Source organism: Tachypleus tridentatus, chromosome 2, assembly GCF_004210375.1.
Source record: "Tachypleus tridentatus isolate NWPU-2018 chromosome 2, ASM421037v1, whole genome shotgun sequence".
Taxonomy (NCBI): domain Eukaryota; kingdom Metazoa; phylum Arthropoda; class Merostomata; order Xiphosura; family Limulidae; genus Tachypleus; species Tachypleus tridentatus.
The window spans coordinates 155,299,154-155,319,766 of record NC_134826.1 but is presented as its reverse complement, the minus strand read 5'-3'; the positions used below and the strand labels follow the sequence as shown (position 1 = coordinate 155,319,766).

The 20,613-nt window shown below is 28.9% G+C and overlaps 1 protein-coding gene across 2 annotated transcripts in view; it reads left to right on the top strand.

Annotated features, from left to right (window-relative positions):
- The window catches only part of LOC143245424 (proton-coupled zinc antiporter SLC30A9, mitochondrial-like), a 58,189-nt gene that overhangs the window by 13,213 nt on the left and 24,363 nt on the right, over window positions 1-20,613 (top strand). Inside the window, exons 4-9 of one of the 2 annotated variants that reach the window (XM_076491772.1) lie at window positions 2,488-2,599; window positions 3,620-3,712; window positions 3,879-3,961; window positions 16,772-16,839; window positions 19,883-19,938; window positions 20,230-20,332. In XM_076491772.1, coding sequence (XP_076347887.1) covers window positions 2,488-2,599; window positions 3,620-3,712; window positions 3,879-3,961; window positions 16,772-16,839; window positions 19,883-19,938; window positions 20,230-20,332 — 515 coding nt within the window. Of the gene's footprint in view, window positions 1-2,487; window positions 2,600-3,619; window positions 3,713-3,878; window positions 3,962-16,768; window positions 16,840-19,882; window positions 19,939-20,229; window positions 20,333-20,613 lie in introns of both variants that reach the window. The other variant, XM_076491771.1, reaches the window with a different exon arrangement.

Here is a 20,613-nt window from a genome sequence, read left to right as displayed (position 1 = left end):
ATGCATTTGTATAATTAAATTAACCAGTTGTATAGCATGATATCAATATCTGAGGTCATTCTAAAAGTGTAAGAAGAAACTAACAAAACTGAGATGATATTAACAATACCTTTTACCACTGAATTATAAACACAAATTCACTTATAAATCTACTTCAGTGAAATTGTTTAAATATGAGAAGAATAAAATTTGCAGTTGTATCATAAACATAATTGCTGTGGGTATTATTACAATACAGAACAATGTGTGAGTAGTATTACGATACAGAACAATGTATGAGTATTATTACAATACAGAACAATGTGTGAGTATTATTACAATACAGAATAATGTGCGAGTATTATTACAGTACAGAACAATGTGTGGGTATTATTACAATACAGAACATGTGTGGGTATTATTACAATACAGAACAATGTGTGGGTATTATTACAATACAGAACAATGTGCGAGTATTATTACAGTACAGAACAATGTGTGAATATTATTACAATACAGAACAATGTGTGAGTATTGTTACAGTACAGAACAATGTGCGAGTATTGTTACAGTACAGAACAATGTGCGAGTATTGTTACAGTACAGAACAATGTGCGAGTATTGTTACAGTACAGAACAATGTGTGGGTATTATTACAATACAGAACAACGTGTGAGTATTTTTACAATACAGAACAACGTGTGAGTATTTTTACAATACAGAACAACGTGTGAGTATTATGACAATACAGAACAACGTGTGGGTATTATGACAATACAGAACAACGTGTGAGTATTATGACAATACAGAACAATGTGAGTATTATGACAATACAGAACAATGTGTGGGTGTTATTACAATACAGAACAATGTGTGGGTGTTATTACAATACAGAACAATGTGTGGGTGTTATTACAATACAGAACAATGTGTGGGTGTTATTACAATACAGAACAATGTGGGAGTATTTTTACAATACAGAACAACGTGCGAGTATTATGACAATACAGAACAACGTGCGAGTATTATGACAATACAGAACAACGTGCGAGTATTATGACAATACAGAACAACGTGCGAGTATTATGACAATACAGAACAACGTGCGAGTATTATGACAATACAGAAGAATGTGTGGGTGTTATTACAATACAGAACAACGTGTGAGTATTATTAGAATACAGAAGAATGTGTGAGTATTATTAGAATACAGAAGAATGTGTGGGTATTGTTACAATACAGAAGAATGTGTGGGTATTATTACAATACAGAACAACGTGTGGATGTTATTACAGTACAGAACAACGTGTGGATGTTATTACAGTACAGAACAACGTGTGGATGTTATTACAGTACAGAACAACGTGTGGATGTTATTACAGTACAGAACAATGTGTGGGTATTATTACATTACAGAACAATGTGTGGGTGTTATTACATTACAGAACAATGTGTGGGTATTATTACATTACAGAACAATGTGTGGGTATTATTACATTACAGAACAATGTGTGGGTGTTATTACATTACAGAACAATGTGTGGGTATTGTTACAATACAGAAGAATGTGTGGGTATTGTTACAATACAGAAGAATGTGTGGGTATTATTACAATACAGAACAACGTGTGGATGTTATTACAGTACAGAACAACGTGTGGATGTTATTACAGTACAGAACAACGTGTGGATGTTATTACAGTACAGAACAACGTGTGGATGTTATTACAGTACAGAACAATGTGTGGGTATTATTACAGTACAGAAGAATGTGTGGGTGTTATTACATTACAGAACAATGTGTGGGTATTATTACATTACAGAACAATGTGTGGGTATTATTACATTACAGAACAATGTGTGGGTGTTATTACAATACAGAAGAATGTGTGGGTATTATTACATTACAGAACAACATTTTGTTCTTAACCTGAAGATGATCTAAGAAGGTCAAAACATTGTTATGTACTTTATTTTAATAAAAGTTTTATTACCTGTACCAGCTGTCTTAAAATACATTTTTACTTCAAATGGGTTTCTCATCATCATGAAAATTGCCAGACATTTTATTTATGATATGTACATATATGTACAAAAAGTACAGAAACCAGGTATGAATGAATATGCAAACCCTTACAAAAACCACTACATAATTAGCCAAATCTTTTCAAGAGTAAGTGTTGAATTTCTATCAGTTGCATAAATTCAGGTTTGAATTAAAGTATTTAAACTGAGTAATGCCTTACAGTTTTATAATGGTTGATAACCAAACTCTTGTGAGATCTACTCGTGGCTACTTATATACGGATTTTTTTTTGTATAATTTCATGTATTCAATCCTACCTTGTGTCTGTTATGTCTCTGAATCATGCTTAATAATGCAAAATTTGTTTCTATTGAGTGTAATATTATTAGGTGAAAATTAAAACCATCACTTCTACAGTGTTCTAGAGGACATTAATATGTTTGTTGCTAAGTAGAAGAAATGCTGACAAATCTAATTTTTCAGTGATTCCAAAACGGAAGAGCCAGAGGAAGAAACTGGACGTCACCCAGGCATTCACTGAAAGGAACTTTATCACTCCGCTACGAGCAATGAATGAGTACCTTCTGAAACCCATGTAATATTTAGCATTTTGTTCAACTTATTGGTTATATATGTCTATCTGTTAGTGACTCAGGAATTAAACAAGTGGTTATATATGTCTATCTGTTAGTGACTCAGGAATTAAACAAGTGGTTATATATGTTTATCTGTTAGTGACTCAGGAATTAAACAAGTGGTAATATATGTTTATCTGTTAGTGACTCAGGAATTAAACAAGTGGTTATATATGTTTATCTGTTAGTGACTCAGGAATTAAACAAGTGGTTATATATGTCTATCTGTTAGTGACTCAGGAACTAAACAAGTGGTTATATATGTCTATCTGTTAGTGACTCAGGAATTAAACAAGTGGTTATATATGTCTATCTGTTAGTGACTCAGGAATTAAACAAGTGGTTATATATGTCTATCTGTTAGTGACTCAGGAATTAAACAAGTGGTTATATATGTCTATCTGTTAGTGACTCAGGAATTAAACAAGTGGTTATATATGTCTATCTGTTAGTGACTCAGGAATTAAACAAGTGGTTATATATGTTTATCTGTTAGTGACTCAGGAATTAAACAAGTGGTTATATATGTCTATCTGTTAGTGACTCAGGAATTAAACAAGTGGTTATATATGTCTATCTGTTAGTGACTCAGGAATTAAACAAGTGGTTATATATGTTTATCTGTTAGTGACTCAGGAATTAAACAAGTGGTTATATATGTCTATCTGTTAGTGACTCAGGAATTAAACAAGTGGTTATATATGTTTATCTGTTAGTGACTCAGGAATTAAACAAGTGGTTATATATGTTTATCTGTTAGTGACTCAGGAATTAAACAAGATACAGGCAGAAAGGTGTGAATATAAAAGTTATTTTTCTTTCAGTTTAAGAATAGTATCACCCAAACAAATGAGCGAATTTTACTTTTCTTAAACTGAATCTACAAAGAAATTTATAACTTCTTTAAAAAAACTGGACAATACTGTAACATTATATTGTTAGCAAGTGGTACAGAGTTGACATAGTCTTTTTCTTTTAAGCGACTTGGAAGGATTGAGAAAAATCCAACGACGTAGTCCATACGAAGAGACTCCTCCTCTTATTGTGTATTTGAGGACAGATGTGGAAGCAAAGTAAGATTATCTTTACCAAACAGTCAATAATATTTTGAATTACAGCAGGATGTTTAAAGTCTTTTAGAAAATGTACAGGTAATTAATTTATTTAAATTATAAAATATTTTTAAACAAATCTGTCTTATTCAATTCTAATATCTGTACCACTGGGTTTTGGGTGTAGGGCACTTGAAAAATGGAAAAATAGTGAGGCGTTGAAGAGAGAATTACGAAAAAAGCGAGAAGAGGAACGAGCATATAAGGATAGTAAGTACAACACTGTTTAATATACATACCTTGTAATGTGTTACAGTAAGTACATCACTGTTTAATATACATACCTTGTAATGTGTTATAGTAAGTACATCACTGTTTAATATACATACCTTGTAATGTGTTATAGTAAGTACAACACTGTTTAATATACATACCTTGTAATGTGTTATAGTAAATTACAACACTGTTTAATATACATACCTTGTAATGTGTTATAGTAAATTACAACACTGTTTAATATACATACCTTGTAATGTGTTATAGTAAATTACAACACTGTTTAATATACATACCTTGTAATGTGTTATAGTAAGTACAACACTGTTTAATATACATACCTTGTAATGTGTTATAGTAAGTACATCACTGTTAAATATACAAACTTGTAATGTGTTATAGTAAGTACATCACTGTTTAATATGCATACCTTGTAATGTGTTATAGTAAGTACATCACTGTTTAATATACATACCTTGTAATGTGTTATAGTAAGTACAACACTGTTTAATATACATACCTTGTAATGTGTTATAGTAAGTACATCACTGTTTAATATACATACCTTGTAATGTGTTATAGTAAGTACAACACTGTTTAATATACATACCTTGTAATGTGTTATAGTAAGTACAACACTGTTTAATATACATACCCTTGTAATGTGTTATAGTAAGTACAACACTGTTTAATATACATACCTTGTAATGTGTTATAGTAAGTACATCACTGTTTAATATACATACCTTGTAATGTGTTATAGTAAGTTACAACACTGTTTGATATACATACCTTGTAATGTGTTATAGTAAGTTACAACACTGTTTAATATACATACCTTGTAATGTGTTATAGTAAGTACAACACTGTTTAATATACATACCTTGTAATGTGTTATAGTAAGTACAACACTGTTTAATATACATACCTTGTAATGTGTTATAGTAAGTACATCACTGTTTAATATACATACCTTGTAATGTGTTATAGTAAGTACATCACTGTTTAATATACATACCTTGTAATGTGTTATAGTAAATTACAACACTGTTTGATATACATACCTTGTGTGTGTTATAGTAAGTACATCACTGTTTAATATACATACCTTGTAATGTGTTATAGTAAGTACATCACTGTTTAATATACATACCTTGTAATGTGTTATAGTAAGTTACATCACTGTTTAATATACATACCTTGTAATGTGTTATAGTAAGTTACAACACTGTTTAATATACATACCTTGTAATGTGTTATAGTAAATTACAACACTGTTTTAATATATACATACCTTGTAATGTGTTATAGTATAGTAAGTACAACACTGTTTAATATACATACCTTGTGATGTGTTATAGTAAATTACAACACTGTTTGATATACATACCTTGTAATGTGTTATAGTAAGTACATCACTGTTTAATATACATACCTTGTAATGTGTTATAGTAAATTACAACACTGTTTAATATACATACCTTGTAATGTGTTATAGTAAGTACAACACTGTTTAATATATATATACCTTGTAATGTGTTATAGTAAGTACAACACTGTTTAATATACATACCTTGTAATGTGTTATAGTAAGTACAACACTGTTTAATATACATACCTTGTGATGTGTTATAGTAAATACAACACTGTTTGATATACATACCTTGTAATGTGTTATAGTAAGTTACAACACTGTTTGATATACATACCTTGTAATGTGTTATAGTAAGTACATCACTGTTTAATATACATACCTTGTAATGTGTTATAGTAAGTACAACACTGTTTAATATACATACCTTGTAATGTGTTATAGTAAGTACAACACTGTTTAATATACATACCTTGTAATGTGTTATAGTAAGTACAACACTGTTTAATATACATACCTTGTAATGTGTTATAGTAAGTACATCACTGTTTAATATACATACCTTGTAATGTGTTATAGTAAGTACAACACTGTTTAATATACATACCTTGTAATGTGTTATAGTAAGTACAACACTGTTTAATATACATACCTTGTAATGTGTTATAGTAAGTTACAACACTGTTTAATATACATACCTTGTAATGTGTTATAGTAAGTACAACACTGTTTAATATACATACCTTGTAATGTGTTATAGTAAGTACAACACTGTTTAATATACATACCTTGTAATGTGTTATAGTAAGTACATCACTGTTTAATATACATACCTTGTAATGTGTTATAGTAAGTTACAACACTGTTTAATATATACATACCTTGTAATGTGTTATAGTAAGTTACAACACTGTTTAATATACATACCTTGTAATGTGTTATAGTAAGTACAACACTGTTTAATATACATACCTTGTAATGTGTTATAGTAAGTTACATCACTGTTTAATATACATACCTTGTAATGTGTTATAGTAAGTACATCACTGTTTAATATACATACCTTGTAATGTGTTATAGTAAGTACAACACTGTTTAATATACATACCTTGTAATGTGTTATAGTAAGTTACAACACTGTTTAATATACATACCTTGTAATGTGTTATAGTAAGTACAACACTGTTTAATATACATACCTTGTAATGTGTTATAGTAAGTACAACACTGTTTAATATACATACCTTGTAATGTGTTATAGTAAGTACAACACTGTTTAATATACATACCTTGTAATGTGTTATAGTAAGTACATCACTGTTTAATATACATACCTTGTGTGTGTTATAGTAAGTACATCACTGTTTAATATACATACCTTGTAATGTGTTATAGTAAGTACAACACTGTTTAATATACATACCTTGTAATGTGTTATAGTAAGTACAACACTGTTTAATATACATACCTTGTAATGTGTTATAGTAAGTACAACACTGTTTAATATACATACCTTGTAATGTGTTATAGTAAGTACATCACTGTTTAATATACATACCTTGTAATGTGTTATAGTAAGTACAACACTGTTTAATATACATACCTTGTAATGTGTTATAGTAAGTACAACACTGTTTAATATATATATACCTTGTAATGTGTTATAGTAAGTACAACACTGTTTAATATACATACCTTGTAATGTGTTATAGTAAGTACAACACTGTTTAATATACATACCTTGTAATGTGTTATAGTAAGTACAACACTGTTTAATATACATACCTTGTAATGTGTTATAGTAAGTACATCACTGTTTAATATACATACCTTGTAATGTGTTATAGTAAGTACATCACTGTTTAATATACATACCTTGTAATGTGTTATAGTAAGTACAACACTGTTTAATATATACATACCTTGTAATGTGTTATAGTAAGTACATCACTGTTTAATATACATACCTTGTAATGTGTTATAGTAAGTACAACACTGTTTAATATACATACCTTGTAATGTGTTATAGTAAGTACATCACTGTTTAATATACATACCTTGTAATGTGTTATAGTAAGTTACAACACTGTTTAATATACATACCTTGTAATGTGTTATAGTAAGTACAACACTGTTTAAATATACATACCTTGTAATGTGTTATAGTAAGTACAACACTGTTTAATATATACATACCTTGTAATGTGTTATAGTAAGTACAACACTGTTTAATATACATACCTTGTAATGTGTTATAGTAAGTACATCACTGTTTAATATACATACCTTGTAATGTGTTATAGTAAGTACAACACTGTTTAATATACATACCTTGTAATGTGTTATAGTAAGTACAACACTGTTTAATATACATACCTTGTAATGTGTTATAGTAAGTACAACACTGTTTAATATACATACCAATGATGTGTTATAGTAAGTACTTGTAATGTGTTATAGTAAGTACAACACTGTTTAATATACATACCTTGTAATGTGTTATAGTAAGTACAACACTGTTTAATATACATACCTTGTAATGTGTTATAGTAAGTACAACACTGTTTAATATACATACCTTGTAATGTGTTATAGTAAGTACAACACTGTTTAATATACATACCTTGTAATGTGTTATAGTAAGTACAACACTGTTTAATATACATACCTTGTAATGTGTTATAGTAAGTACAACACTGTTTAATATACATACCTTGTAATGTGTTATAGTAAGTACAACACTGTTTAATATATACATACCTTGTAATGTGTTATAGTAAGTACAACACTGTTTAATATACATACCTTGTAATGTGTTATAGTAAGTACAACACTGTTTAATATACATACCTTGTAATGTGTTATAGTAAGTACAACACTGTTTAATATACATACCTTGTAATGTGTTATAGTAAGTACAACACTGTTTAATATATACATCACTGTATAGTATACATCACTGTTTAATATATATACCTTGTAATGTGTTATAGTAAGTACATCACTGTTTAATATACATACCTTGTAATGTGTTATAGTAAGTACATCACTGTTTAATATATACATACCTTGTAATGTGTTATAGTAAGTACATCACTGTTTAATATACATACCTTGTAATGTGTTATAGTAAGTACAACACTGTTTAATATATATATACCTTGTAATGTGTTATAGTAAGTACAACACTGTTTAATATACATACCTTGTAATGTGTTATAGTAAGTACAACACTGTTTAATATATATATACCTTGTAATGTGTTATAGTAAGTACAACACTGTTTAATATACATACCTTGTAATGTGTTATAGTAAGTACAACACTGTTTAATATATACATACCTTGTAATGTGTTATAGTAAGTACAACACTGTTTAATATATACATACCTTGTAATGTGTTATAGTAAGTACAACACTGTTTAATATACATACCTTGTAATGTGTTATAGTAAGTACATCACTGTTTAATATACATACCTTGTAATGTGTTATAGTAAGTACATCACTGTTTAATATACATACCTTGTAATGTGTTATAGTAAGTACAACACTGTTTAATATATACATACCTTGTAATGTGTTATAGTAAGTACAACACTGTTTAATATATACATACCTTGTAATGTGTTATAGTAAGTACAACACTGTTTAATATACATACCTTGTAATGTGTTATAGTAAGTACAACACTGTTTAATATATATATACCTTGTAATGTGTTATAGTAAGTACAACACTGTTTAATATACATACCTTGTAATGTGTTATAGTAAGTACAACACTGTTTAATATATACATACCTTGTAATGTGTTATAGTAAGTACAACACTGTTTAATATATATATACCTTGTAATGTGTTATAGTAAGTACAACACTGTTTAATATATATATACCTTGTAATGTGTTATAGTAAGTACATCACTGTTTAATATACATACCTTGTAATGTGTTATAGTAAGTACAACACTGTTTAATATACATACCTTGTAATGTGTTATAGTAAGTACAACACTGTTTAATATACATACCTTGTAATGTGTTATAGTACGTACAACACTGTTTAATATACATACCTTGTAATGTGTTATAGTAAGTACAACACTGTTTAATATATACATACCTTGTAATGTGTTATAGTAAGTACAACACTGTTTAATATACATACCTTGTAATGTGTTATAGTAAGTACATCACTGTTTAATATACATACCTTGTAATGTGTTATAGTAAGTACAACACTGTTTAATATACATACCTTGTAATGTGTTATAGTAAGTACAACACTGTTTAATATACATACCTTGTAATGTGTTATAGTAAGTACAACACTGTTTAATATATACATACCTTGTGTATGTGTTATAGTAAGTACAACACTGTTTAATATACATACCTTGTAATGTGTTATAGTAAGTACAACACTGTTTAGTATATAATATACATACCTTGTAATGTGTTATGTTATAGTAAGTACATCACTGTTTAATATATACATACCTTGTAATGTGTTATAGTAAGTACAACACTGTTTAATATATACATACCTTGTAATGTGTTATAGTAAGTACAACACTGTTTAATATACATACCTTGTAATGTGTTATAGTAAGTACAACACTGTTTAATATACATACCTTGTAATGTGTTATAGTAAGTACAACACTGTTTAATATACATACCTTGTAATGTGTTATAGTAAGTACAACACTGTTTAATATACATACCTTGTAATGTGTTATAGTAAGTACAACACTGTTTAATATATACATACCTTGTAATGTGTTATAGTAAGTACAACACTGTTTAATATACATACCTTGTAATGTGTTATAGTAAGTACAACACTGTTTAATATACATACCTTGTAATGTGTTATAGTAAGTACAACACTGTTTAATATACATACCTTGTAATGTGTTATAGTAAGTACAACACTGTTTAATATACATACCTTGTAATGTGTTATAGTAAGTACAACACTGTTTAATATACATACCTTGTAATGTGTTATAGTAAGTACAACACTGTTTAATATACATACCTTGTAATGTGTTATAGTAAGTACAACACTGTTTAATATACATACCTTGTAATGTGTTATAGTAAGTACAACACTGTTTAATATACATACCTTGTAATGTGTTATAGTAAGTACAACACTGTTTAATATACATACCTTGTAATGTGTTATAGTAAGTACAACACTGTTTAATATACATACCTTGTAATGTGTTATAGTAAGTACATCACTGTTTAATATACATACCTTGTAATGTGTTATAGTAAGTACATCACTGTTTAATATACATACCTTGTAATGTGTTATAGTAAGTACATCACTGTTTAATATACATACCTTGTAATGTGTTATAGTAAGTACAACACTGTTTAATATACATACCTTGTAATGTGTTATAGTAAGTTACAACACTGTTTAATATACATACCTTGTAATGTGTTATAGTTGTTTAATAATGTGTTATAGTAAGTACAACACTGTTTAATATATATATATACCTTGTAATGTGTTATAGTAAGTACAACACTGTTTAATATATATATATATACCTTGTAATGTGTTATAGTAAGTACAACACTGTTTAATATACATACCTTGTAATGTGTTATAGTAAGTTACAACACTGTTTAATATACATACCTTGTAATGTGTTATAGTAAGTACAACACTGTTTAATATACATACCTTGTAATGTGTTATAGTAAGTTACAACACTGTTTAATATACATACCTTGTAATGTGTTATAGTAAGTACAACACTGTTTAATATACATACCTTGTAATGTGTTATAGTAAGTACAACACTGTTTAATATACATACCTTGTAATGTGTTATAGTAAGTACAACACTGTTTAATATACATACCTTGTAATGTGTTATAGTAAGTTACAACACTGTTTAATATACATACCTTGTAATGTGTTATAGTAAGTACAACACTGTTTAATATAATATATATACCTTGTAATGTGTTATAGTAAGTACAACACTGTTTAATATACATACCTTGTAATGTGTTATAGTAAGTACAACACTGTTTAATATATATATATATTTTGTAATGTGTTATAGTAAGTACAACACTGTTTAATATACATACCTTGTAATGTGTTATAGTAAGTACAACACTGTTTAATATACATACCTTGTAATGTGTTATAGTAAGTACAACACTGTTTAATATACATACCTTGTAATGTGTTATAGTAAGTACAACACTGTTTAATATATATATATACCTTGTAATGTGTTATAGTAAGTACAACACTGTTTAATATACATACCTTGTAATGTGTTATAGTAAGTACAACACTGTTTAATATACATACCTTGTAATGTGTTATAGTAAGTACAACACTGTTTAATATACATACCTTGTAATGTGTTATAGTAAGTACAACACTGTTTAATATACATACCTTGTAATGTGTTATAGTAAGTACATCACTGTTTAATATATATATACCTTGTAATGTGTTATAGTAAGTACAACACTGTTTAATATACATACCTTGTAATGTGTTATAGTAAGTACAACACTGTTTAATATACATACCTTGTAATGTGTTATAGTAAGTACATCACTGTTTAATATACATACCTTGTAATGTGTTATAGTAAGTACAACACTGTTTAATATACATACCTTGTAATGTGTTATAGTAAGTACATCACTGTTTAATATACATACCTTGTAATGTGTTATAGTAAGTACAACACTGTTTAATATACATACCTTGTAATGTGTTATAGTAAGTACAACACTGTTTAATATACATACCTTGTAATGTGTTATAGTAAGTACAACACTGTTTAATATACATACCTTGTAATGTGTTATAGTAAGTACATCACTGTTTAATATACATACCTTGTAATGTGTTATAGTAAGTACATCACTGTTTAATATATATATACCTTGTAATGTGTTATAGTAAGTACATCACTGTTTATATATACCTTGTAATATAGTAAGTACATCACTTTTAATATACATTATGTGTTAGTAGTAAGTACATCACTGTTTAATATACATACCTTGTAATGTGTTATAGTAAGTACATCACTGTTTAATATACATACCTTGTAATGTGTTATAGTAAGTACATCACTGTTTAATATACATACCTTGTAATGTGTTATAGTAAGTACAACACTGTTTAATATACATACCTTGTAATGTGTTATAGTAAGTACAACACTGTTTAATATACATACCTTGTAATGTGTTATAGTAAGTACAACACTGTTTAATATACATACCTTGTAATGTGTTATAGTAAGTACATCACTGTTTAATATACATACCTTGTAATGTGTTATAGTAAGTACATCACTGTTTAATATACATACCTTGTAATGTGTTATAGTAAGTACAACACTGTTTAATATACATACCTTGTAATGTGTTATAGTAAGTACATCACTGTTTAATATATATATACCTTGTAATGTGTTATAGTAAGTACATAACTGTTTAATATATATACCTTGTAATGTGTTATAGTAAGTACATCACTGTTTAATATACATACCTTGTAATGTGTTATAGTAAGTACATCACTGTTTAATATACATACCTTGTAATGTGTTATAGTAAGTACAACACTGTTTAATATACATACCTTGTAATGTGTTATAGTAAGTACATCACTGTTTAATATATATACCTTGTAATGTGTTATAGTAAGTACAACACTGTTTAATATATACATACCTTGTAATGTGTTATAGTAAGTACATCACTGTTTAATATATATATACCTTGTAATGTGTTATAGTAAGTACATCACTGTTTAATATACATACCTTGTAATGTGTTATAGTAAGTACATCACTGTTTAATATATATACCTTGTAATGTGTTATAGTAAGTACATCACTGTTTAATATATATATACCTTGTAATGTGTTATAGTAAGTACATCACTGTTTAATATACATACCTTGTAATGTGTTATAGTAAGTACATCACTGTTTAATATACATACCTTGTAATGTGTTATAGTAAGTACAACACTGTTTAATATACATACCTTGTAATGTGTTACAGTAAGTACATCACTGTTTAATATACATACCTTGTAATGTGTTATAGTAAGTACATCACTGTTTGATATACATACCTTGTAATGTGTTATAGTAAGTACAACACTGTTTAATATACATACCTTGTAATGTGTTATAGTAAGTACATCACTGTTTAATATATATATACCTTGTAATGTGTTATAGTAAGTACATCACCGTTTAATATATATATACCTTATAATGTGTTACAGTAAGTACATCACTGTTTAATATACATACCTTGTAATGTGTTATAGTAAGTACATCACTGTTTAATATACATACCTTGTAATGTGTTATAGTAAGTACAACACTGTTTAATATACATACCTTGTAATGTGTTATAGTAAGTACATCACTGTTAAATATACAAACTTGTAATGTGTTATAGTAAGTACATCACTGTTTAATATACATACCTTGTAATGTGTTATAGTAAGTACATCACTGTTTAATATACATACCTTGTAATGTGTTATAGTAAGTACATCACTGTTTGATATACATACCTTGTAATGTGTTATAGTAAGTACATCACTGTATTATATAAATACCTTTTAATGGTGGAAGTGGGAATGTGTTTTGGTAAGTACATTACTATTTATTAAAATATCTTCTAATGGTGGAAGTGAGAATGTGTTAGTTTGTAGTTTCTCTTAGTTTAAACTACCAAATATCTTTTAATGGTGGAAGTGAGAGTGTGTTAGTTTATAGTTTCTCTAAGTTTAAAGTGCCGAATATCTTCTAATGGTGGAAATGAGAATGTGTTAGTTTATAGTCTTTCTTAGTTTAAAGTGCCGAATATCTTCTAATGGTGGAAATGAGAATGTGTTAGTTTATAGTCTCTCTTTATTTAAAGTACCAAATATGTTTTAATGGTGGAAGTGAGAATGTGTCAGTTTATAATCTCTCTTAGTTTAAAGTGCCGAATATCGTCTAATGGTGGAAGTGAGAATGTGTTAGTTTATAGTTTCTCTTAGTTTAAAGTGCCGAATATCTTCTAATGGTGGAAATGAGAATGTGTTAGTTTATAGTCTCTCTTTATTTAAAGTACCAAATATGTTTTAATGGTGGAAGTGAGAATGTGTCAGTTTATAGTCTCTCTTAGTTTAAAGTGTCGAATATCGTCTAATGGTGGAAGTGAGAATGTGTTAGTTTATAATCTCTCTTAGTTTAAAGTGCCGAATATCTTCTAATGGTGGAAATGAGAATGTGTTAGTTTATAGTCTCTCTTTATTTAAAGTACCAAATATGTTTTAATGGTGGAAGTGAGAATGTGTCAGTTTATAGTCTCTCTTAGTTTAAAGTGCCGAATATTGTCTAATGGTGGAAGTGAGAATGTGTTAGTTTATAGTTTCTCTTAGTTTAAAGTGCCGAATATCTTCTAATGGTGGAAGTGAGAATGTGTCAGTTTATAGTCTCTCTTAGTTTAAAGTGCCGAATATCTTCTAATGGTGGAAGTGAGAATGTGTCAGTTTATAGTCTCTCTTAGTTTAAAGTGCCGAATATCGTCTAATGGTGGAAGTGAGAATGTGTTAGTTTATAGTCTCTCTTAGTTTAAAGTGCCAAATATCTTCTAATGGTGGAAGTGAGAATGTGTCAGTTTATAGTCTCTCTTAGTTTAAAGTGCCGAATATCGTCTAATGGTGGAAGTGAGAATGTGTTAGTTTATAGTCTCTCTTAGTTTAAAGTGCCGAATATCGTCTAATGGTGGAAGTGAGAATGTGTCAGTTTATAGTCTCTCTTAGTTTAAAGTGCCGAATATCGTCTAATGGTGGAAGTGAGAATGTGTCAGTTTATAGTCTTAGTTTAAAGTGCCGAATATCGTCTAATGGTGGAAGTGAGAATGTGTTAGTTTATAGTCTCTCTTTATTTAAAGTACCAAATATTTTCTAATGGTGGAAGTGAGAATGTGTTAGTTTATAGTCTCTCTTTATTTAAAGTACCAAATATCTTCTAATGGTGGAAGTGAGAATGTGTTAGTTTATAGTTTCTCTTAGTTTAAAGTACCAAGTACCTTCTAATGGTGGGAGGGAGAATATGTTGGTTTACAGTTTGTCTTAATTTAGCCTGCATATCATCTTTCAGGCCCCTTCAGACTTACTTTGGCACATTACATATTTTGCCAAGTAGTCTGACCTTTTGCTCAATATCTCCACACTTTGGGTTGTGACTTCATTATTACATGGATAGCTGGCTTCTTGGCTCATTCTGAACAGGAATTGGCCATTCCTACTTAGAAGTTCCATTTGGTGATTGCTGAAATGGGCTGATTGATCAAACTGGATATGTTCTTCCTTAGACCCACTCAATATCTTGTCCACTTGGGTTTTTACAACACTCATTTCAGTTAAACTGAGTCTTCTACCGTACCACTTTGTTCAATGGAACTGTTGATTTGTCATGTCCTCTCGGCTCAGTCTCATAGTGTTTGCAAGGTTCTATTGCTTTTGGCGATGGTCATTGATAACATTACTGGTCTTCTTGGTTGTGCTTGTATGAGGTCCATTCAGTGGGCACCTCACGATTAATAGAGCCTTGATCTGGACCATTTCTCCACCCATTTTCCTTCTTTTGTACCTGGAAGATGATGGGGTTTAGTGTTTGGACAGAGCCCATATGTCTGCACGCATATCACTTCCTCACCTGTGTTCAGGTCTATTTTTTTTCATAAAAGCATCCCTTCAGGAATAAGGGGCATGGGTCAATCACCAGGAGACCACAGCATTGTCTGGTGATTGTTCTTTCACACAGTTCTACAGTTGAGGCATGTACCCATGTCATGTTCATGTTACTGCATCTTTTAGTCTTCCCCAGTTATTATGACAATATGTTGTGACTAGGATGAATCTTAAACATATGTTACTAATACCATGGGAATAAATGTCACTAGATTTTATCTCTATGTAGTAGTAGTTACTGATAACATTAGGAAATTTTTGTAATCTTTATAAGTTTTGTATTTAATGGTTGGAATATGGTTATTTATCATGACTGTATAAAAGCTAAAGTGAATAGTTGTGTGATTTGGTATCAGTTCTTTCTCTTTATGTAATTTCAGTATTCAATGAGGTAAAAACAATCCATTGATATTATTGAAGTGGTTGTCTGTAACATCTTGAACAAATTATTTTTGTTCCACATTTTTAAAACAAACACTTAAGGACAGAAACCTAAACAATACAGAGGGATAGGAGGCAAGTTAGAATTGGAGTGACCAAGACTGCATGAATTGAGAGAATAAAAGTATATTTGAAAAAACATCAGAATAAAAATTACTGCCTTGTTGATGTAGTTTTATGTTCAGATGTATGACATCTTTCTTCTATCCAAGTAGACATCTTTAACATGAAAAAGGAGTTGAAAGACTCGAGAAGAGCTGAGAGAGAAGATCAAGAACTCAAGGTTTGTCTCATATGATGTGACTTATATATTTGAATAACTTAGCTGTGTGTCATGGTTGTGTGGCTGAAATTGGCATGAAGACAAGTAGAAAATAATGAGGTAATGTTAAATATTTATGGATGTTTTTAAAATAATCAGTTCATATCTGGATAACAAATTCTGAGTAAAGAGTCATTTCTAGATAAAAAATGAGTAATCAGTTTATGTCTAGGTAAGAAATTCTGAGTAAAGGGCTCATTTCTATATAAAAACAATTTCTGTAACCAGTTCATTTCTGGGTAAGAAATTGTGTAATCAGTTTGTGTCTGTATAAGAAATTCTGAGTAAAGAGTTCATTTCTAGTTAAAATAACTGTGTAATCAGTTCATTTCTGGGTAAGAAATTGTGCAATCAGTTCATGTATAGGTACAAAATTCTGAGAAAAGAGTTCATTTCTAGATAAACAATATGTAATCAGTTGATGTCTTGATAAGAAATTCTGAGTAAAGAGCTCATTTCTAGATAAAATAATTGTGTAATCAGTTATTTCTGTGTAAGAAATAGTGTAAACAGTTCATGCCTAGATACAAAATTCTAGTAAAGAGCTCACTCCTTGATCAAAATCATGTAATCAGTTATTTCTGTGTAAGAAATAGTGTAAACAGTTCATGCCTAGATACAAAATTCTAGTAAAGAGCTCACTCCTTGATCAAAATCATGTAATCAGTTATTTCTGTGTAAGAAATAGTGTAAACAGTTCATGCCTAGATACAAAATTCTAGTAAAGAGCTCACTCCTTGATCAAAATCATGTAATCAGTTATTTCTGTGTAAGAAATAGTGTAAACAGTTCACGCCCAGATACAAAATTCTAGTAAAGAACTCACTCCTTGATCAAAATCATGTAATCAGTTATTTCTGTGTAAGAAATAGTGTAAACAGTTCATGCCCAGATACAAAATTCTAGTAAAGAGCTCACTCCTTGATCAAAATCATGTAAGCAGTTATTTCTGTGTAAGAAATAGTGTAAACAGTTCATATCTAGATACAAAATTCTAGTAAACAGCTCATTTCTAGATACAAAATTGTTTAATCAGATTATTTCTCAGTAAGAAATTCTGAGTAAAGGGTTCATTTCTAAAGAAAAGAAATTCTCTAATCAGTTCGTTTTTGGTAAGACATTGTGTAATCAGTTGATGTCTAGAAAAGAAATTCTCAGTAAAGTGTTTATTCCTAGATAAAAAATTGTGTAATTAGTTCATGTCTATATAAAAAAAATTGTGTAATTAGTTCATGTCTATATAAAAAATTGTATAATTAGTTCATGTCTATATAAAAAAATTGTGTAATCAGTTCATGTCTATATAAAAAAATTGTGTAATCAGTTCATGCCTATATAAAAAATTGGTTAATCAGATCATTTCTGGGTAAGAAATTGCATAATCAGTTCATGTCTAGATAAGAAATTCTGAATAAAGAGTTCATTTCTAGATTAAAATTGTTTAATCAGATCATTTCTCTGTAAGAATTGCATAATGAGTTCATGTCCAGATAAGAAATTCTGAGTAAAGAAGAGTTCATTTCTAGGTAAAAAATTGGTTAATCAGATCATTTCTGGGTAAGAAATTCTAAGTAAGTGATTCATTTCTAAAGAAAATAAATTATTTATTCAGTTCATTTTTGGGTAAGAAATTGCATAATCAGTTCATGTCTAGATAAGAAATTCTGAGTAAAAAAAAAAAGAGTTCATTTGTAGATAAAAAATGTGTAATCAGTTCATTGCTGGGTGAGGAATTGTGTAAACAGTTCATGTCTAGACACAAAATTCTGGTAAAGAACTCATTTCTAGATCAAAATTATGTAAGCAGTTAATTTCTGGGTAAGAAATTATGTAAACAGTTCATGTCTAGATACAAAATTCTGAGTAAAGAGTTCATTTCTAGACAGAAAAGGTGTGTAATCAGTACATGTGTTAATAAGAAATTCTGAGTAAAAAGAGTTCATTTCTAGATAAAAAAAATTCTGTAATCAGTTCATGATGATGAGAAAACCCACTTGTAGAGAAAATTATATACGTAAAAGTGGCTTGTATGGTTAGAGAAAGCACTAAGTAAAGGAACGAAGAACATTTTACCTTCTTTCAGGAACGTTGTCCTCTCCTCTACATTTTTACACATAATTTTCTTTAAAGAATTCGTTTCTGGGTAAGAAATAGTGTAATCAGTTTGTGTCTGGATAACAAATTCTGAGTAAAGAGTTCATTTCTGGATAAAAAATAGTGTAATCAGTTTGGGTCTAGATAAGAAATTCTGAATAAAGAGTTCATTTCTAGATTAAAATTGTTTAATCAGATCATTTCTCTGTAAGAATTGCATAATCAGTTCATGTCTAGATAAGAAATTCTGAGTAGAGAAGAGTTCATTTCTAGGTAAAAAATTGGTTAATCAGATCATTTCTGGGTAAGAAATTCTAAGTAAGTGATTCATTTCTAAAGAAACTAAATTATTTATTCAGTTCATTTTTGGGTAAGAAATTGCATAATCAGTTCATGTCTAGATAAGAAATTCTGAGTAGAGAAGAGTTCATTTCTAGGTAAAAAATTGGTTAATCAGATCATTTCTGGGTAAGAAATTCTAAGTAAGTGATTCATTTCTAAAGAAACTAAATTATTTATTCAGTTCATTTTTGGGTAAGAAATTGCATAATCAGTTCATGTCTAGATAAGAAATTCTGAGTAAAAAAAAAAAGAGTTCATTTCTAGATATAAAATGTGTAAACAGTTCATGTCTAGACACAAAATTCTTCTAAAGAGCTCACTTCTAGATGAAAAATTGTGTAAACAGTTTGTTTCAGGTAACAAATTCTCTGTAATCAGTTTTTTAGATAAGAAATTAACTAGCTGTAATATGGTTACATCATTTGTTTTTCTTCTGGTATGAGACTTTCTGTGATGTACGAATTTTTTAAAACAGACAGAACTTAAGAAATTAAAACTCATAGTTTTAAGATTCCATAAGCAGAGCTAACAGGGAAAGAATTGGACTAAAGAATTTATTATTTTTCAGAGAAGGGAGAAAATTCTTCGAGGTTCTGGCCGTGTCGTAGTAGCAGCTGTTGTAATGTATGTGTCAACAGGCTTACATTCTTGTATGTTGATGTTATTGTAGTTTTATATATAGAAAATTATGTTTGATTATTAAGTGTTTTTCTTTTAACACCTGAATTATAATGTGTTATTTGTTTTCAATAACCACCATGCATTGACCTTTGTGACAATTCAGTTTTTTCAACTTGATCTCAGTGTTCATATTTAATAATGTTATTAATTAAACTTTACCATTTAAAACTAGATTCACATATGCATCCATACAGCGATAAAATAATAAACCTTTCTTTTATTTTGTGATGACAGCAATGCAACCAACTTTATATTAAAGCTAATGGCCTGGCTGTACACAGGATCACACAGTATGTTTGCTGAAGTCATCCATTCATTTGCTGATACGTGTAACCAGGTGAGTTACATGTGGAGATAATTTTTGACACTTTTAACCATGAACATAGGTTTATATGAATCTGTTATGTATGAATACTTGTAAGTTGGTAACTCTATCTTCTACATACATAATACAATATTTGAATAATAATAACATGGTAACTATACATTTTATATACATAGCACAATTTTTCAACAACAGTTACATGGTAACTATACCTTGTATGTACATAACACAATGTTTCAGTAATAATAACATGATAAGTTACATATACATAGTACAATGTTTCAACAATAGTA